The sequence below is a fragment of the Cygnus olor genome, chromosome 4 (assembly GCF_009769625.2).
Source record: "Cygnus olor isolate bCygOlo1 chromosome 4, bCygOlo1.pri.v2, whole genome shotgun sequence".
NCBI classification, from domain to species: domain Eukaryota; kingdom Metazoa; phylum Chordata; class Aves; order Anseriformes; family Anatidae; genus Cygnus; species Cygnus olor.
This window is the reverse complement of record NC_049172.1, coordinates 26,464,262-26,485,520: the sequence shown is the minus strand read 5'-3', so window position 1 is coordinate 26,485,520 and position 21,259 is coordinate 26,464,262. Positions and strand designations below refer to the sequence as shown.

At 42.3% G+C, this 21,259-nt stretch overlaps 1 protein-coding gene and 1 pseudogene across 3 annotated transcripts; one reads left to right on the top strand and one right to left on the bottom strand.

Moving 5' to 3' along the window:
• LOC121069292 overlaps window positions 1–18,351 on the top strand; it is a 66,014-nt pseudogene extending 47,663 nt beyond the window's left edge.
• MFAP3L (microfibril associated protein 3 like) lies at window positions 1,456–19,956 on the bottom strand. Of its 3 annotated transcripts, XM_040555051.1 has the most exons (4): window positions 19,887–19,956; window positions 19,216–19,524; window positions 8,283–8,690; window positions 1,456–5,254 (listed from the first exon to the last, which is right to left on the bottom strand). In XM_040555051.1, exons 2-4 carry the CDS (start codon window positions 19,235–19,237, stop codon window positions 4,389–4,391), a joined length of 1,296 nt encoding a protein of 431 aa, XP_040410985.1. In that variant the 5' UTR covers window positions 19,238–19,524; window positions 19,887–19,956; the 3' UTR covers window positions 1,456–4,388. The 3 variants fall into 3 exon arrangements, with proteins under 3 accessions (XP_040410985.1, XP_040410986.1, XP_040410987.1); XM_040555052.1 differs by lacking the exon at window positions 19,887–19,956 and having other exon boundaries at window positions 1,456–5,251; window positions 19,216–19,752; XM_040555053.1 differs by lacking the exons at window positions 19,216–19,524; window positions 19,887–19,956 and adding an exon at window positions 12,815–13,075.
• Between the last annotated feature and the right edge of the window lie 1,303 nt (window positions 19,957–21,259).

Genomic DNA, 21,259 nt, shown 5'->3' with positions numbered 1-21,259 from the left:
CTGGAAAATGCTCTGAAAAAGCTGTTGGAGTCCTTCAGCATGCTGAAGGGGTGCTGATCTATATTAAAAAAAAAAAAAAAAAAAGCCACAGTGTATCAAGCTACCCCAGTTACAGACACCGTCCCACACTGAGACAATAAAATAGCATATGGCTCTGGCCATATGTATGCTAGTTTTATGCCCCCTTCACTATTTTTGATATACATTTGTAGAGAAATTGTGGAAGTTTTTCATCACCATTAACTCAACTGAAACCATAGAAGAAAAATGTGTTCGAATATATTTTTCAAAGTTAGATTACCTTTCCAAAGAGCAGTTAAAAGATAAAACATTGTAGGTTAAAAATGCATTTCCTTTGCATCTATGAAGCCTTCAGTTGTCCCACAAAGTATGGCTTACTTAAGAGGCCAACTCTTAAAACAGCGTGCTGCCAAGATACTCCACGAGAACTTTTAAAATTCAACACTTAACACTTTTCAGAATTAGTTGCTCTGAATCAAACTGAAGGTCAGAAAGCCCTGATTATGTTACAGTACTTTTGTCAAAAGGTAACTGCAAATAGAGGAACTGACATGGTATGTACATTAGAATAAAACAGGCACTGATTTAAAAAAAAATCAACATCTGCCTGTATGCGCCATTCTGCAAGACTTATGATTACACAGTAACTCTTAAGCACAGGAGCAAACTGCTATGCCTCACCTAATACCAAAAAACCTGCACAAAAATGCTGATTTGTACTTTAAATTTTTTTTTAAATGACAATTGTAAAAAATGATTGAAGGGTAGAGATTTAATCATAAGCATACTCCAATCAGACAACAGAAGAGGGTCAGCAGTAAACTAATGCTGCTCAGAAAGAAAATGAGTCAGTAGACAGTGAGAACTACGTTCAAGTGGTCTGATTAATACAGTCTTACATTTAGTGCAAAAAGAATAATGAATGTCAGAAATCAAATCCAACACTGATTTCTTGTGCTGCAGAAATCTAGTCATGTTTCATAAAATTCCGGAGAAGTATTTTAAATGGTGTAAATATAACCTGCAAATCTCTTTTCCTTTCTAAACCCGACCTGGTGTTCCTTATGCTTTTAGAACACAAACTCACTTGGACAGGATTTTCCAGATGCTGAGTGTTTTACGAACAATTGCTGCTTGGTGATGTGATAAATAAAACAATATAACCAAAGGTGTGCATAGACCAAACATGAGAACAGATTGCTTAATGTCCCTGAAGTGCTTAAGGCGCATGAAAATACGTAACAATGCAAATGTTAATGTTTCCTTAGAACCATCATGGATTTTACATTTGTTAATAGTGTCCTTGCAACATAAAATAGCCATTGCCTAGGAAATACTGCAAAACAAAATTGCTTACTTTATGATAGCACAGCCAGAAAATCTGAAAGAGGAAAAGGTTTGGATCTTTGCCCACATAGCTCCCACAGAAGAAAGTACCTGAAAGCATGTAAAAAGCTTTATTCTTTCAGGTGTTATACAATAGATGCATAAAGACACATGAAAAGAGAATGAATACATAAAACAGAACCATTACAATCTGTATTTTCTTTAGATACAGTGCTGTTGTTTTTATTCCGGTAATACCACCAAGCTAAATGTCCAAAGGCTTTACTGGCTAGGCCAGTCCTACCTGTGGCCTCTCAGCTCTGAGTGACTCCAGCTCCAGCAAAGACAAAGAAGTTCCTTTTGACCTTGCAACAGCGGAAATTCAGCACTGTACCTATTACATGCCTCTAATCCAAATAACTGTTGTTTATAAATGGTTTGCAAAGTGTGCTTGTATTTAAATACACAATCTTTGTGGGCAACCTTTGGAAAAAAATATAATCTGTATCTTCAAGGAAGTTTGCACAGGGACAGTAAAGAAAACCATGGGGATTGTTTGCTCTTCCATATTGCTCAATAAATAAATAATAAACAGGTTGGGCAGCAGTCAGGGTCTGAACTGCCTGGTACCCAATCACCATATGAATATGCGAAGAGGTCTGATACGCACTGTAAAAAAATTATAATTAAAATACTATTAAAATTAAATACTGTACTTTAATACAATAAGCTAATATTGAACCTTTTTTGTTATTGAAGTGCAATTTTAAAATTATTTTTATGCTTTGAAAGAGAACATCCTTGCTCATCTGAGCAATCTTAGTTGGGCACCAAGCAGATAACTTCAAAATGAATTACATTGTTTGTAAGTGCTGAGCAGGTAGAAAAAACAAGATGCATCTTTTCAGGAGATTAAGGTGAATAAAAGTAATTCAATGCAAGTTCCTGCTTTTGTTTCTGCCCTCATCTTTTTTTCATACTAGAAGCAAATTAAGGGACTTGAAGAAAAACTGATGTGAACACTGAACAGAAATGTACTTTGGACTCAGACAAGGAATTAAGTTTGCATCAGAAGTGTTTTCAATCGCACTGGTCAGAAGTGAGGTTCCTCATGGTGCTCTACCCTGTGTTCTACATTTATATTGCTTCTAAAGTATTTCCAGCCACATTCCTAAAGGGACTTTGCCCTTGCGTGTTTCCTTTTGGGTATGTGCAAATGCGTTTTGTATAGATGCCTGCCACAGTGGTAAGCACAAATGTTAGGCAACTAAATGCTGTCATTTTCACAAGTTCAATTGCAATATCTGAAGACCTTTATTAAACAAGTATTTTTTAATAAGTATACAAAGGGAAGTCACAGGGTGTTCCTGTACTACACTGCTATTGAAGCTCTGCTCTTTAATATGAAGAAGTCCACAAAAAACCTCAGTGGTTTTTACAGATAGCTGCAACATTGCCTTTGCGTTGTCTTAATGACCTGTGCAGTTAATATAGCTGATTACCTCTGAAGGACACATGTAGATGTGACTACTTCAATAAAACATTCGGAGAGCCATCCATGCATCATCTCCCCATAGACTTAACTGACTTCTTTTTCTTCAATATACTCGATTCCAGATTTGAGTATCTATACTTACAATACAGGCTTTCTTAAAAACTATCAGGTGATTGTTCATTAGTTCCAAATTAAATGTGTGTCAGATAATTAATATGCTATTAAGCCTACAAGGGCTCCTCTTGGAAGTGCTTTCTTTTGAGACTCACTCCAGAAAAGGTCCTTTTTATTGTCTGTCTGCAATAGAAATTAGCACTTTCCTTCCACTCCTCGCTTTTTCTGGCATAAATGTCGATCCTTTTTAATGCCACAATTGCCATAATCATTAAAGCTTTACTGGGATAGAGTCACGTGTTCTCAAGTAGTGAACATCCTACATATGTAGGAGGTTCTTAAAATACAAAAGGAATTATAACACAGTAAGCAGTTTGTGTGATCATCATTGTAATTTTACAGCACGCTTTTTTGTTTGATTTTTTTTAATTTGGATAAGACATTCCCAGACTTATGCTTATAGATGAATTTAGGCTTGCCCCTCGGAATATGAATCTGCAAAAAAAAATGAGAATCCCAGTAAAATGGTCTTCTGCCATTTCACCCTCGTCATCAGCTGTTCCCTGGAGTTTGCAGGATTGCTGCTAACACACTTGCATGTCTTCTAGTAGGGCTGCACATACTTACTCCTACCAAATTACTACAAAACAAGACATCTGGCAGATTTGCAACTGTTTTCCATATAAACTTCTGGCAAAGTCAGAGATGGTCAAATACATGCAAAAACACCCTGCAGAGCTGTGACTGCAGCATTCTGTAAGATGTTGAAGGGCTTTCCTATCTGTAAAATACACCTCAAAGTTGTTTCTTGATGTGAAAAAAATACTTGTTGGCATCTTCATTCCATGGAAAAGAGGAAACTATTTCCCTTTGTGCCTAAGCAGCCTGCTCTCAAATGAAATGGAAACATTTTAACTTTCCTTAATAGCCCTCTAAATCACAATGCAGCTCAGCAAACAGGCTTTGTAAATGGGATCTATTAGGATTTTATTTGGCTATTGGAGTGCTGCCTCTTGGGCAATAATTCAAATTCACAAGACAATATTTGCAAAAATGCAATAGATGGAAATAATGAGAATGAAGGAGGAAAATGAAAACCAGCTTTGTGTTTAGCAAATTCAAGTGTCCTACCTCAGATACTACCAGTGACTTCAAGAAGCCACTTACAGGTGACTCCGACCTAGAAAATGCTGAGGTAAATGTTTCTTGGAAATACTCCTAACCCCAAAGAGCAATTAATATTAATGTATTAGCAATTATTCTGCCATACATCATGGTAAACTAAAGTCAAATTGAGAAGAAAGTGCCAGATAATCCACATACATGCTTTTGCTATGATAGTCTCCAGGTAAGGCTTAGCGGCAAGTACAATATGCATTTTTAAAAGAGCTCCACCTGATTTTCCTGCTATGCATAGATTCAGGAGTAACTATCATACATGGCTTTCATATATAACACATGTACTTTTGTCATTTGCCAATGCTGTGTCATCAGAACTGAGTTCAGCAGAAGGCTCAGGAGGAGGCTCCACAGGAAGTGCTGGTGTTTGAGGAGTGCCTTCTTCCTTGGTGTCCAGCTGCATGCTTTCTTGCGACTGACCATCCATGCAGTCCTTTTTGGACAACGGGTGAACCGACACTTTTATTGCAATCTGTTGAGGTGGCTCGTGCAGTGATGATGCATCAGAGTCAGCTGTGGGAGAGTCACTGCGCTTCAAAGCATTCGGGATCATATACAGCTCATCTGTTTCTGTGGTTTCCTGGCCTTCTGCTGTCTGCCGTACAAAATTCTGTCCTTGCTCCTCCAGACCGACAACCTCCATAATTTCTTCCATTATAGTCCTGCAGTTCATGATGAGAGGTGGCAAAGGTACGCTGCGAGCAAGCTCTTCGATGTAGCGAGCAAATTCCATGGTCTTGAACTGTGTTACTTTGGCGAGCTCGAGCGTTTTGGCTGAAGTGATAATTGGGATACGCTTTGCAATTTCAAAGGCTTTCTGGAGTTTCTCTGCTCCTTCTGTTCTGAAGAATTCATTGATTGCTTTCTCTGTTTTCTTTAGGTGACTGCTCATCATACATAAGCGGGTAATGTTCAATATCATAACAATGGTAAAAGCTACGAGGCAGACAATCATGTAATAGATTCCCATATCTCCGGAAGTATAGACAACCCTCAGTGTCACAGTATTGTTAACACTGCCATACGTATTAGATGCGACACATGTGTATTTACCTCTGTCTTCAAAAGACACGCTGGTAATGTTTAGTAGCCCATTGTCAAGAAACCACCATTTTCCTGCTGGAGAAGAGACAGAATAACTTAGTTAGAATATTTTGTTCGCATGATCAACATAGTCTTAAACATCAGCTTTGTCAAACTGGCCTCAGATTTTAGAGGAGGGAAATAATGTTGACAAGAAGACAAAGAATTTACCATCTCAAAGAGTTTTCTCTCCCTGAGATCCTAGCTAGGTTACTGTCAAATCATTGACATCAACTTTGAATATCATAGAATCATAGAATGGCTTGGGTTGGAAGGGACCTTAAAGACCATCTAGTTCCAAACCAACACTTTCCACTAGACCAGGTTGCCTAAAGCCCCATCCAACCTGGCCTTGAACGCTTCCAGGGATAAGCTTCATCTTTATTCAAATGTTGCTAACATTTAAGAGCTGGGGATATATAGTTTTTTTGCTTTATTGTGTGTGATACAATTTATTAAATTGCAACTTTGCTGGAAAAAAAAACACAATTCAACTCCAATATGAAAAGCTGGTATCAATTCTTTGCCTCATGGAAACCCACCCCTTTAAGTTCATACGGTGGATGGAACAGCAGAAAAGTGTATGAGTGCCTCTGTGCCTTCTGAATATTTCACACAGGGAGATACCATACAGAAGATTTCCCTGTAAAACAACAGCATAGGCTGATGTAAGTGAACAAGATCATCTAATAAATACTGCTGCTCAGAGGCAGAGTCAGCTGCTTCCTAACACAATCTGAAGCCATTCCTGAGAGGTATCTGTGAAGTCAATGATGGATTTTCAAGAATCTTCCACACCAAGGGATTTCAGGTGTTTACCTGAAATTTTGTTTGCTGTATGAAAGATGTATTTCCTTAAACCTAACCTGCTGCAATTTAAGTCTGTTGAGGCAGCTGACCAAAGACATTGAATCTGTGATTAGAGGCGTAAAACACCACAAAAACCCAGTGCAGTGGATTTAAATCACAAGGCCAAGATTGCAGTCCTGCCACAGGCTGGTATATGTCTTGCTTCTACATTTATTTTATCCTTTTTGTGGAAATTCTTTTGTTGTTAAGAAGATTGTTCTGTTTCTTACCTTATTTCTTTCATGGAAGAATCTGTGGGCAACTTTGAGACTCAAAATAAGTCTAAAAAAGCCTTTAATTCAGAGCAGTTATGGGCTTTTACCAGTTTGAAAGTTTTTCTTACTAAACATGGCTTGTCCAAATTGTTTTTTACATTACCTCCAGTAAAAACCTATATAGAAAATACTCCCCCAAGATCCCTACTTCAGTCCATATAAAAAATTATATCTTTTGATAATCCTCATTTAGTGGTGTCAAGCTTACCAGAATTTATAACTTAGCCAAAACAGTACATTTGCCCTAGCTTAGTTCTTGAAAACAGCTGAATCACTTTGCCTGAAATTAAAAAGCATAGATTAAACAAAAAAATCAGTCTAAAGCAGACCTTCACACACACACAAATCACTCCAATCAGTTAAAGTTAGGCAAATTTTGAGGGAAACTGTCTTATAGGGGATGATACTTCCTTCTCCAGCTCTGTGATAAGATACACAGTATTGGCTGCTAAACATTTATTGGAATTGCAGTGTTGGCAAAGTAGGTCTTTATTCACTGTAAAATGACAAGATGCCTTGCTGATGTACCCTGGCTCCAGTTCTTATAAATGACATAATAGCATTGAACTGTGACTCAAATACTGGTTTTGTGCCAATGGATCCTGGCAGATAGTGTAAGCCTAATGAGAAAACAATGATTAGAAAAGGTATCATTGCTGGTTTTGTTATAACAATTCAACACCTTTTTCAGCCTAACCACATACATAGTAGAGGAACATCTTGTGCTAGGAAACATTTCTTAAAGGAAAAGCATCAATTTCTTAAAGGAGGAGTGCAGTGTTGAAAGTCTAGGTTAAAGTTATATTGTCTTAATGCCACATGTAATTTTTACTGATTTGTTCAAAGTTTTTGCTTACCTACCTGAATGTTTGTGTTAGTAGCTACCTCTCTCAGTCAACTACACAAAGACCTAAAGTTAGATGCCTAACTAAATGGGAAAACTTCCAGTGGTAAACTCTAGTAAAACACTCTGGAGCTCTAGTCACAGTATGTTGCCATGACCAGACAAATTGTATCTGAAAGTCTGCTTAACTAGCTCAAGTAGCTCTTTTCCCCAGCTTTACAGAGAATGGTAAAATACACCTGTTAAGCAGTTTACAGACACACTGTTGAAGCACATACATCTGGCTCAGTCTTTACTCCATCATAACAAAGTTCTCCCTCAGCCCAGCTATTATACAAGCTGTCCTGCATTAGTATGAATTACTAAGAATTTATTTCATCCTGCTGTGAACAAAGCAGTCAGTACGGAAGGATTACATGAGCAAAATACCTTTCCTTCCCAGCAAATATTCCCTAGAAGTATAACTAGGATTATTCATCAAACCTTCCTTTAAGGAAAAAAAGCTCATGTGAAATGAAGGTCTCTGGCAAATACACCTGAAGAGTCTTACTGCAGCCAGGATGGCTCAGACTTGGCTTGTCTCTGTAGACTGCTGATCCTATATAGATTTTTCTCTTGGTCATTCAGGGCATCTCCTGTTTCTCACACTCCCATGGCACTATGCATAAAGACAAGAGGGCTAGCAGGGAGTTAGCTATGTTAAAATCACAGCAATGAACTATTCCCATGTCAAGAGAATCCTTCCTTGAGTTGGATAATAGCTTTTCTGTGTTCTTTGGTGCCAAAGAAAACAAAGAGGAAAGAATGGGAAATAAGATCAAACCTGAAGTCTTCCAATGAAAAGAAACCTGCCCACACCTTAAGCACTTCAGCTTGTTGGTATGTTTTACTATACATAACACATCACAAAAACATTGTTGTTTTCTTCCCAGGTGTGCACAACACATTTATAGTTGCCATGATCCCAGTGTGCTTTCATATATTTTCCCGCGGGCAAACACCATTGTCAGGCCATTAAATTAAGGTTTTTAGTTACCCTGCTGAAATCAGAAGTGTCTCAGGACAGGCTACATTGCTGAGAATAATAAAATCTTACCTTTATTCTCTTCCTCTTGGAGCAGCTGGCCATTGGAGTTGTACCATCTGTAATGCGGACTAGGACTACCTTGGACATTGCAGTCAATCAAGGCACTACTCCCCTCCTTGACTATAATATGGTCGATGCGGGAGATGACCACAGGCACAGATCCCGTGTTCATGTCAGTGCGGTTGAAAGTGCTATTAGTCACATCCTCAGCAGTCGTCAGAGCTGCTAGTAAGATGACAAGGCGAGTGGTGGGCAGAAAGTACAGAAAGTGGCGGCTGCTCAGTATGTTCATTTTCCTCCGGTGGTACACGCAACTGGCAGGAAACTGGAGTCGGTGCTGTTGAATGCGGGCCCTTAAGGTGAGGAGGTCACAGGAGAGTTTTACTTTGATCCATGCAATTTTATGTTTAAAATATCCTATAAAATAAATAAATAAGTACAATAAGATGGCATGTATAAACAATCCATTAGATGTGCTCTTTTAAAATAGTGACACATCCATTAATGCATTTCACAATCATCAGCTCAGTGTCTTGTCTAAATGCTAATGTTATCACAGTCCTTTTTCTTACTGGAAAAAGATGCATACATTTTCCTGACAATAGTGTTGTTCAGAGTGGCAGGCGTGGGAGAAGGCTTTTATCACCTAGACACTTAGGAGCAATTTAGCTACAGCAGCAGCTACAGTTTTATTCCAAAAGTTCTATAGATTTCTCTCATTTTTTTTTTTAACATTTGCAAAATCAACAGGAAAAACAAAGGTACAGCACATCAAAGCTGTCACTACCAATTCAGTGCTGCAACTCTGCCATGTGCATGGTCTTAGATGAACTGTGGAATGACATAAGAAAGAATTACTCCAGGAAAGGTTTTGGAGCTTGCTAGTGACATAATGATGGGCAAGGTTGCTTCGAGGTACAAATGAAATTGGGTCTTTTTCATTCCTTATGTGGCATTAAGTGTTTTGCCTTTACAGTTTTTGCACACTCTCACTACAATATTTTTCCTCAACCAATCATCTACAATGGGCTCTTTCTTAAACAGTGATTTCAGTTTGTAGACAGAGGACAGGGATTTACAAATGTGCTCTCTATTGGCCACATTACGCTCCCAGTGAACACAACCGGCATTCACTACTGACTGACGGCACAATGCTGGCCTCAAAATGAACACCATCGAAAACTTCACTCAGAGTCTAAGGGCCACAAATTATGTTTAAATCACATCAGAATATCTAACTCATGTTCGTGTAAGGTAAATAATACAAACTTCATGAAAATTATTAGTTAGAGAAATCTACCTGGAATCCAATATAGGACACAGTAAGTATCCAACAAACTTTCCCCAACTGAACATTTCACTTGCAAAAGGTTTGAGCTTTATTAAAGACCTAGGTGACACCAAAGTATCTCATCTACCTTAGAATGGAAAAATGCTGACAAGGTTAGACAGTTCCAGATATATGGGAAACACTAAAATAAAAACAAACAAATAATCCCCTTCCTTCTTTTCTCCTTTATTCAAGAAGGAAAGAAAACATTACTGTCTTTCACCGGTAATATTTGAGTTAGGCTGTTTTCTTCTCCATCCTCTGTTCTCTGTAAGGCACTGAACTTGATTTCATACAACTGTTATTAAAAGAGCAAATTAGTTTCCTCTGTGTTGTAGGATGAATCATTACTGGAAACGACAAACTATGTATTTTTAGGTAAGCTGCAAGCATGGTATGGATGTCTGTCACAATTCCAAGCTTGCCCTCACTTTTCCTCATTTTTTCTAAATACTCAATATGGAAATATTTGCCCTGAAGAGCCAGACTAATTTTTTAACTTTAAAATTAATATGCAAATCACATTTGTCACAAAAAGCTATATAAACATTGACTTCAGAAATCCATTTCCAATTATGCAAACTGTGTAGAGTCTGTGTTTCAGAAGCCCTCTATAGGTATAGCCTGTGTAAATCTGCACTTTGCAAAAAAATCTTTGATTCTGCCTGTTCACTTCAGTAACTATTTACATCTCGTTTCTACTACTCCATTAACCTTGGAGACAGCCATTCTTTATGGCTACACATATTCAGTCTATAAAATGTTTTTGTACAGCGTTATAGATCTGCATTGCGCCATACAGAAAAGCCAAAAGACACGTCACACTTCCTGGCAAGGGAGCAGGAACAAAGACTGGCTGGATTAAGACAATGGGAAGGGCAAAAGAACAACATACATTCATCAAGCTTTGTACTGCTAATTACTGGCTGCGGCCAGTAATTATTGTATTTGAGCCTACCATATTTTTTGATGGCAGAAAAATCTGTAGCAATCAAACACATTGTTTAGCATGGAGAGGAATCTGAATTCCAGAAAGAAATAAAAGATCACCTCAGCAGGTGAACAGAAACGACGTGAGGAAGGACCCCTGGTGTACTGGGAAGCTCGGTTTGGTTGGTGGCCCACTGAATCCCTGCAGTGTAGGGATGCTATGGATGGATATTTTGCAGAGTGTGATGGCAGTAACAACGTGAGGCATGCCTGTTCTGTATGTTCACCTGTGCTTAACACGGAGCGTATGAAAGCAAAAACCGAACTTCTGTGTAGCAGTACCAAATCTGACTGGTTTACATAGCCAAAGGGCCGATCACTTGTCTGAAAATAACAGCAGCTCCCTCATTCTGGCACCACAGAAGTGTATCATAAATAGCTGCAGTAAAATTTAAGAAGTAGAGCCGAATAATTTACGTCTACTGTGGGAGATTCGTGCCTACTCGTGTCACTCTTGGGAATGTACTTTCCCATGTATGTTCCTGGAATGCAGAATGTTAAGAAAGCACTTAAAACCTCCGCAGATGCATTTCTGCTTGAAATAAATACAGTTTGATGGCTGGAATGAGCAATAACCAGGCAGGAGACTTAAAGCAGGATGTTTGGAAATGGTGGCTGCTGCTTTCACATGCCATCCAGGGAAGGGCTCTTGGGTATGTCTGAAGAGTCGGGGAGAGATGTCTCTGAAGACGTGTTTTAAGCTGCCAGTTTAAACAAATGTTCCCAGGGCAACTAAGAAGTGATAGGGAATCTTCTCTTTGGCATGCATATCCTAGGCACTGTTAGTGCAGAACAAAAAAATGGAAGAAAAAAAAAAAGGTTTTCTCAGCCCTACGTAGCAAGAGAAAGTTAAAGGGTGGCCACTCAGGGAGCTGCACATCCCAGACCCTCTGCTTATCTGTTTATCTGTTGCGCAGGACCACAACAGCTGTAATCAGGGTAGGAGAGCAGGAAGAAGGAGGGGGAGAGAGACAATTGGAAAAGGTAGAAAACGTGCTCACATTGGACTCTGGTGCGAAGGGAGATTTCCTGAGAGTTTCTGTCCTACTGCTTTGCCTGAGGCACAACAGCAGCCTAAGGATATTAAGGAAAACAACTGTGGGAGTCAGCTGCTTTGTTAAACCTAAGTGATGCAATGGGTTATGATTCAATCACACAACTAAATGGAGAGGGTAAGGAGACTGAAACAGGGCTGCTAGTGATGTCAGCCCACTTCTGGCAAAGACATGAGAGAATCCAGGATACAAGAGAAGTGGGCACAGTGCTATCATGCTGGATCCTGGCCATGACAGGCATTAATTAAATGTGGCCCATGATAAACCTGATGAAGGCAGCCAAAGTGGTAACCTTTTAACCTGCCCCTAAGTAAGAGAGCACAGCTAGGTTGACTAGACAAAGACTGCTGCAGTAACTCCTCAAGTCTGAGGATAACACAGGACACAAGACACTTATGTCTGCACTGTAAGTATTTGCTCTGTAGGAACAGACTCAGTCTCTGGGAGCATTTTTGCTCCCAAATGGGAGATTAATATAAAGTAAAATTTATGGTCATGGAAAGAATGGATGCATTCCTTTCTGCCATCCTCAAAACACACACAAGATACATGTAAAAGACTTAAAAAACTAAAAGTTTATAGTAGTGTTAATGTGGTTACATACTCTTACTTTTTTCTTCTTTTTTTAAACTGTGGTGCATGAAAAGGAAAAGAAACACCCGTAGCTGTCTGAGCTACCTCTCCCATCTACAAAGCTGTAGCGAGGGACAGGCTTACCTCTGGTGGTACCAGAAGAATCCCTAAATTCTCCAACATCTAATACACAGATAACATCCCCTGGCATATTGTATCTGTAGCAAAATTTGCCAGTGAAAGATGGTTGCCAGGGTTCCTTACGTTAAGTGGTTTTGTTTTTTTCTTCCCCAACCCACATGGTGTAAACTGAAAATCTGAAAGTAACAGTGCTGCTCATGGGATTAACTTCCAAGGAAATATACACGAGACAAGCCACATGAGGGAACTATGACAGGTTTTCCTTCTAAGTGACAGGACTCTGTCACCACATGCGTGCCCGCTCCGTGCCACTTTCTCCTCGCTTCAGCCCGCTTGCCCAGCGCTGCTCAAACCGGGCCCGTTAGGGAACAGCAGCACTGCGAGCTCTGCCAGATCCCTCCCAAATTCAAGACCGTTTAAGACCTCGGGGCACCTCTGCGATCGCCCCTTACCTCCCGAGGCTGTCCTGTGAAACGAGAGGGCAGTTTCAGCCAAGCAGCAGGAGGCCGTGAGGAGCGCCGGCGCAAAGCGGGGCAGCTGCCGCTCTCTGACGGCCCCGAGAAGCTGCCGGGGGGACACCTCGACCCTTCATCCCCGGCCAGCCCGCAGCCGGGGCTCCGGGGGCAGGCAGAGCCCCGGGGCCCAGCAGCAGCCCCGCTGCCCCTCCCGGCGCACCCCCGCAGCTACCCACCGCCAGCTGCCGGTGCCGGGCACCCGGAACTATATTACACGTTTTTCTTCTAAGTGACAGAATAGCTGTCTCTATGGTGCTATCTATGCGTTTTTATCCACAGAAGTCCCCTGGAAATAGGCTCAAGAACAAGCAGAGCTGCAGGCTGATGGCATTACTCGTAACTGTGAAATGGACCAACCTGAGGTTAAAACATCTCTGTCCAAAACCATCAGTGGTCTGATGAGAAGACACTTGCAGTTCAGACTGGCTGGGAACATTTATCACTCAGGAACATGTTCTGACTGACCATTTATTTTTTCATGTTGCAGATGAGTTTACTTCCCAGTATTTCTGCCACTGAGGAAAAGGACTGTGGGTGAGGGGCTACATTAGTAAGTACTGCATTTGTGCAGAACGACATGATGACAGAGCACAAAAGAACAGAAAAGGAGGTCAGTGATGTATACCTTTTCCTGGCTTGCTTTGTTCTGTAAGACTTGCCTGTTCCTGTACTTGGAATAATGTGTAATCCTGTTAACTGTGAGGTTATTCAATTCAGAAGTGAAGCACCAGAAGTCAGCTCATTGTACAATGCATAAATTACATTCTGATAGCTTTAGCATCACAATGGTGTCTTGCTTAACTTGTAAGCGATCAAGAAAATGAAATTATTTTCATTCTAATTCTCATTTGTCTATAAATAACTATCAAGATGATGCTACAAAATTAAAGCTAATCCTTTATTATTTAAAAACCACTTACTACATTCCCTATTCAGACCAATCCCCTCTCCTAGTTGCCACGGGCAATGCCTTTTCAAAGTGGACAACAGTAAAAGCTAACAGGTGTTACTGGAACAGGAATGCAGAAGAATGAACCATGTGGCATAATAACGGCACAGAGAAGCTAAGAAGTTGGCTGCCAGCCCATAGGCTTAAGAGCGAGAACCACTGAATGAAAAGATTAAGCTGTTAGGGTCCAGACAGGCAAGTGAAGAGAAATATCACTCATTTAACAACTAGCAGCAATGTTCTGACTTATTTCTCTACTCATTAGCTAGTCAATAAAATATTAAGGCTTGGGTCTGAAACAGCTGCTCTGTTCATTCTTCTGGGGAGGACTTCAGTCCTCCACAGTCATTTCTGCTTTCCTGGCTATGTCAAAAAGGTGGCACATTGGTAACGTTCATAGGTTGAAGAGCTTCCTTCTGCCCATCTAGGCTGGTGCTTCCCAACTGGGCAGCAGCTCCCAGCTTATGTATGTGTTTGAGTCTCTTTGGCTGTATTCAGCTGCCTTGGTATGCTGGAAAGTTGCCTTCACAATCCCCTTTATAATCCTTTTAAATGTCAGTATTTTAGAATGAGGAGACAAGCTGAGAGTTTTGACTACAGCCTAAAAGAAAATGTGCTTGCCCTTATCCACTGTACTTACATAACCTATGGTGTCTTTACCATTTAGAGAGGACTTATTTCCAGCCTAGGTAACTAATGAAACACCAAGTTAAATAACTAATAACTTATTTGGGGTATTGGCAGTATTACTTTTTTTTTTTCCCAACATGTAATAGTCAGATTCTAAAGTTCGTGGGTTATTATCTGCTGTTAAGTCAGGCTTCTTGGTGCTACAGAACACTTGCTTCTGCTAAATCTAATGTTGAAATGGAATAAAGCAGAGATAAGCCAAAGACAGACTAAGATAACCTTTACAGACTACTGACTTCAGAGGGTAGATGAGTAGGAAGAGATGTTATTAAAAATACACACAAAATTGAATGGCGTAAAGAAGACAGCTGAGGCATACATATTCGCTGTTTCTCATAATACTAAAACAAGACCAATTTTGAAACTGAGGTGGAAGATGGGACAGTGGGAAGAAAGAGAAGGAAGGTTCTTTTATTAACATATACCTAGACAAAAATTTCTTCACACAAGGTAAAATAAGGAAATTCATGGAGATTCAAGAGAGACCGTATAAAATTTACATGCAGAGGTTCCTGGATTATGATAACCTGTGCAGTATGTGGGGATTTATCTTTCTTCTGTGTATTCGTTGTCCTCTGAATGTACAGCTCTGGGTAGTGAACAAGAATGGCTGTTGGTATGGCAACTCAAACTCCTTTTTTGGACTCTTAAGTTAATTTTATGTTTCATAGACACTGGTAAACTATTCCAGGCAAACATTTATAAATTTGTTTTACAAGGTGACAAATGGTAAATAAATAAATAAAGAAAATGGAAACATCAGGGGTCAAAGCTTATTCTACCATTAACAGCAGAAGTGGGGCAAAATTCAGAATGAATATCTTTCAAGGTTATTTTGTTCTAGACACAACCAACACTGTAGGGGAGTAAAGTTAATGACTGTAAAGATTCATGTATTTCAGTTTCAAGGTTCAATAGCGTATTGATAAATTGCAGCATGAAAGTACTAAGCAAAAAGGTTATTCCACATTCTGTATTTGTGACCAAACTTACCCTACATAGATAAAAATATCCTATATGCTATATCCAGACTCTTTGGGTAGGGAATGAAGCACACACCATCCTATTCAGCAATGGTAAAATGAAGTTCTTCACCCTCCAGATGTTACCTTTACAACCATATTAATATTTTAGATGCCTAATTGCAAATAGGTATTTTACTGTCAAGTTCTCCTCAGTACTGTTCCTCTTTGTTCTATCTCATGCCTTGATATTGCAAAACTAGCCAGCATATGAAATCCTAGAGAATTTAAAACCCCCTTCGCTTTAAAAACTTGAATGGTAGCATTGATTTAACCATGTCTTTGAGTGGTCTGGTGGTTGTTCTCACTCCAACAAATGCTCAAAGACCCTAATCCATTAACCTAAAAATGAATAGATGAAGCCTATTGTTAGGTAATTACTGGAAAGATTATTTAAAAGTACCTCAAGAATGCCAAACCTCTGGAAAATTCCCTTCTGATGTTGCAGTTCCTGTAATCTCAGCACCTCTGCTATATCAAGTCAACTTTTTGTGAAATACACTGAAAAAAAATGCTTAGGCAATTTGGATGCTTTTCACTAAGTAAGTTGTAGTTCATATGCACGCTATTATATGGGATGAGCAATTTGAGTGTTTTCTTGCAGGTATTTTAATGACTGCCATACAAACAAAATAAAATTTTATATTTAGTGGAAAAGCTTGCTGTTTTTATTCAAGACAAGTACTGTGGTGGAAATGTCCTTCTTCTGAGCTATGGGCTACCCAAATCATAAAGCAGATTCAACACTGTCAGTAGTGGAGAGACTTCTAAAGGCCCAGCTCATGTTCGACTAGGCATAAACTCTTTACAGGACTTTTAATGTTCCAAATAAATTCTTCTTTCATGGAGATTATCTAGATTCATTTAGCATTTGTATTTATTTGGAGGCTGGACAATTGCCACTCAATGTAGTTTTGTGTACAGAGCTATTATTCTAGAAACATCTGTATGGCTTTAAGAGACACTTGCTTAACTCCTTGCAAGCTTTCAGCATAGCTGCTGCTGTTTTACTGTTGGCAGTAAATGCAGATGGTTCAGTGCTTGAAAGTCCCCTTTGTTGAGAAAGAAGTAACAAAGAAGATGCAGAGAATCTCTCCCACGCTTCCACACACACATGGCCTGGCCTCACCAAGTTCTAAGTATCTTTCGTTTTCTTTACTCACCTCTTATCTTCTATTTATACCAGCACTCTGTAGGCATTCTTCTGCAAACAGCCTAAGTCACTGAAGTCAGCAAATACAACAGATCTTATATGTTCTCAGCATGGCTTATCTGTTCTTAGTGGAAGGAACACAGCAATGTGGAATGGGGCCCAATTCATTTCCTTCCACTTTCTCCTCTTTTGAGCTGTTTGCCAAAGCTAACCATCCTTCAGGCATATCTAATTGTTTTCTTTTTTCCAAATGAAGATGAAAAATTCTAGATGTAAGATGTTCAAGCAAGATATAAAATTAAAAATTAGGTTTTCTTTAAACAAAGATATGAAGGGCTTTGCAGAGCTAAAGACTTCTACTTTTTAAATTCTAAATTTTTTACGTGCTTTGAATAAGTGAATATTTTCAATTCGCTGCATATAGTTTAACTAGAAACAGTATTTTAACAAAAGGCTCCCATTTAAGTGGGAATATAAAAGAGAATAAAAAAAAATCTGGGAGAACACAGAGTAAAGTATGACTAATTCATCTATGTCCCCATAGAATTGCAAGATGCATATAATTACCAGTTTTTAATGACTGTTTTTCACATTTATTGGTTTCCGGGATACTGCGCAAAGAGGTTACACGTGGGTACTGGGATTAGGACAGGATTAAACTTGTGAGGGGGAATTTAAAGGAATCTAACCATTCATGACTGATTGCAGCAGAAAAGGATCATTTCAGGTTAAAGTGCATGTGCCTACTTCTTCCACGAGAATCAGGAGGGGACAGCAGACAGGATTCAAAGGAGTTTGCATTGCATCACACAGAAACTTGAGTCTTGCTTGTATACAAATGGGATCAATACAGCCCTTTCCTAGTACATCTATATATGGCCATAATTTAGGTGCAATAAGGTAGATGCAATTTAGGTAGAACTCCTCGCAAGGTTACTGAAGAACGTCTACAATTCAGACTTTTGTGCCATTTTATCTACTCTGGACTGAAAAATGTGACTAATATTGAAGTAGCATGACTGCCTAAGCATCTTTTGACAAGCTGATCACAGATTCTGCATGGAACACCTAGCATAGCAACATCATGCTGAAATAACTGTTCAGAAACATGCTTAGAAATGAAAACTGTACCATGTGAACTGTTATACTATAGCACACCACAGCCCACTGGCATCACGCACCCACTATCCACGGACAAGACATACTGGAGAAAACCCAGTAATGCTGGTAGGAGTGGGCACCGCATGGTCACACAGGTGTGACTGGGGACTGCACACACAATGGCGCGGTTGCAATGCAGCGTACATCGCCTGTTCCTGCATGACTTGAAAATATCAGCAGAAATCTTTTGTTGCTATGAAACTCTCAGAGTGGCAGGACAATTAAATGTTAAACCTAAATAGGCTGTTCTTAATGTAATTCCCCCATTTGTTGTGGCCCTCTTCCAAAATACGAGATTTACACATCTGTACAGAGTTCCTTATTTCTGATAAATAGGCACCACTCATGGTAGTGACTTTACTCTGAAATAAGACAGTCCACTACCAATTTTTTTTTGTTACCTAAATGAAAATCACTAAATCTGTTTGAATTCCTCTATCTTGATAGAGGAACTTACAGGAGAAAGTACAAGTTTTGTCTGCCCTTCACACCTTTCCTGCCTGACAGATTAAAAAAAAAAAAAAAAAGATGTTCTAAAATGCTGTTATGAATAATTTTAATCATAGTAACTGGTGAGAGGTAATAGCATATCCACTGTCTTGGAAGTGATGTTTCTCAGATGGGTCTGTATGTGGTTAGAAAATGCCACTGCTTTACTTAGCAGAACTAAGTAACAAAATTAAGACTACAGAGAGAGGTCTGCAAGGGTACTGATCTGCATGGCCAGGCAGCAGCTCAGAATTGCAGGAATGAAAAAAGTCCAGGCAGTAGTGTATTGAGGAGCCAGGTCTTACGCTACAGTCTTCTGGTGACAGTTAACATAGCTATTCTATCTATAAGCTTTCACGACGGAAACTTGCCTGTGTTGGACAAATACCACGTACCTCTGTAACAAAGTAGGAAGAAAGCTTTTTCTTGGTGATGGTCTGCGATCTGTCTAAGTATCTGAAAGCTCTGAATTCTTCAGAAAAAAATGGTATATATGTGATGTGCACTCAAGCTGTGCGAGCTGCACTCAGAATCTACTGATGTTGATATACTGCAGTCTAAATTAGATGGCTTTCCAAAAAAAAAAAAAAAGAAAGAAAAAAAGAAAGAAAAGGATTCCTACTACAGCAACCACCGGTACCCAATGGTGCTGTTGCTAACCGTACACACTAAGCCAGACAAAAGATTCCTGCCAAGCAAACATTGCCTCCACTGAAAGGAGACCTGCCGTATTTTGTCCTACGGCAGCGAAGAGAGAAACTGTTCCATAATGCACTGGCTCTTACCAACTAAAATACTGCATTTTCCCCTTTAAACCCCTTTGCGTTACCCACCACGAGCTAACTTGACAGTTTTTTTTCAGCCAAATACGTACCAAACGAGGTCGCATTTTGCATTTGGCATTGCCTGCAGCCGGTGCTTCTCCTTCCGAGCGGGGTTAGCAGGGAAGCTCCGCAGGAGACGCTCCAGCTCACCAACTCGGGGAGGACGAGACCCTGCAGGCAGCGCACCCACCACACGCGTGCCCGCTCCGTGCCGCTTTCTCCTCGCTTCAGCCCGCTTGCCCGGCGCTGCTCGAACCGGGCCCGTTAGGGAACAGCAGCACTGCGAGCTCTGCCAGACCGCCCCCAACTTCAGGACCTCGGGGCACCTCTGCGATCGCCCCTTACCTCCCGAGACTGTCCTGTGAAACGAGAGGGCAGTTTCAGCCAAGCAGCAGGAGGCCGTGAGGAGCGCCGGCGCAAAGCGGGGCAGCTGCCGCTCTCTGACGGCCCCGAGAAGCTGCCGGGGGGACACCTCGACCCTTCATCCCCGGCCAGCCCGCAGCCGGGGCTCCGGGGGCAGGCAGAGCCCCGGGGCCCAGCAGCAGCCCCGCTGCCCGTCCCGGCGCACCCCCGCAGCTACCCACCGCCAGCTGCCGGTGCCGGGCACCCGGGGGCGGGCAGACGCCCAGCGGCGCCCGCCGAGCCGGCGCCGGGCAGCGGGCAGCGGGCTTCGGGCAGCGCCTCCCCGCGCCCAGCGGCCGCCCCACCGCCGCCCGCTCACCTGCGCGGCGGCCGCCCCGCGGCAGCGCCCGCCGCCGCCGCGCCCCTCAGCGCGCCCCGCGCAGCGCCATGCCGGGCCCGGGGCGGGCGGAGCGCGGCGCTGCCCGCAGTCCGTGGGGCCGAGCCGCTCCGTGCCGAGCCGAGCCGAGCCGAGCCGAGCCGAGCCGAGCCGTGCCGTGCCGCAGCGCTGCCCCCCGCACCGCCGGCGCCGGCAGGGAAAGTAGGTCAGGGCGGCACTGAGCATGCTCGGGGCCGGGCCGGGGGGCGGCCCCGGGGCCCGCGGGGGGCGGCCGGGGGCCGGCGGCGTATCCCTCGGCGGAGGGGCGAGGCGCGGGGCCGCCCGCAGCGGGTCCCGTTAGGTGCGGGCGGGGGAGGCGCGGAGCCGTCCGTCGGCTGAGCCGAAGCGGCGGGAGGCTGCGGGCCGGGGCTGCGGGCACGGAGCCGGGGCTGCCCCGCACCGCGGCTTCACGGGGCGGTGAAGGGAGCGACGGGGGCACGCAGCGGGTGCTGGAGCTGCCGGGAGAGCGTGGGGTTAGGGCCGCGGCTCTGCGGGGCGCGTCGGGGCAGGTGCCGAGCTCGCGTAGGAAAAGGTGAAGGGGAGAGCAACGGTGGGGCAGAAAGCAAGGGGACGCTGTCCCCAGGGAGTTGTGCCAAGGTCCCGGGCACTGGCCCCACCGCCTGGCCCGCAAGGAGAGCAGGGGTGGGTGCAGTTACTGGCAAGACCAGGGCTGCTGGCAGCCTTCCTCCTGCTGTCCAGGGTACCCAGGATGGGCGAACTGGTACGCAGCGGGGAAGAAGCATCTGATTGTCAGGTTTCGCCAGAGCCAGGTGCCAGCCGAGGGAACAGGTTGTGATTGCTTCTCGCTCGCCCAGCCAAACATTTTATTGATGGGAGGAGCTGTTTCGGTCACAGGACCTTACTTGCAACTGACCTGTGACTGATGCTGGCTTGACCCCACTTAGCTCTGCTTTTGTTTTTCCTTCTTCTCTTCTTCCCATGTCTAAGCGTTGGTTCTGAACACAACTGGGTGGCTTTTATTTACCAGCTAATACTGGGACAGTTCAAAAACTGAGTCCCCAGTCCCAGAAGCTCCTTTCAGTCAGGTAGCACTCTGCTGCTCTCTGTGTGCATGTCAGATATACGTTGAATTTCTGTGTTTAGAAAGTTCACACATTTTTCTTTAGTCCATCTCCAAGTGGCTACCACCTTGCAGTAAGCCTGTGTTGTGGGAAATGGCTGTAGGAATTCAGATACCAACACACCCGTTGAAGAGGCAGCACTGCTAGGACTTTAAATTCACTTCCACATCTTGCTGTGAGCCCACCACTGACAGTAGAGCCACCAGTTATTTGCCCTGGGCCCCTTCCTGGGAG

Excerpts from the sequence above, each read along its gene's own strand:
- MFAP3L (XM_040555051.1), bottom strand. The coding sequence starts at position 19,237 with ATGCAAAATGCGACCTCGTTTG. Across the intron at positions 8,691-19,215 it reads GCAAAATGCGACCTCGTTTG|GATATTTTAAACATAAAATT; the intron begins GTACGTATTTGG and ends TTTATTTTATAG. Across the intron at positions 5,255-8,282 it reads CCAAGAGGAAGAGAATAAAG|CAGGAAAATGGTGGTTTCTT; the intron begins GTAAGATTTTAT and ends TCTCTTCTCCAG.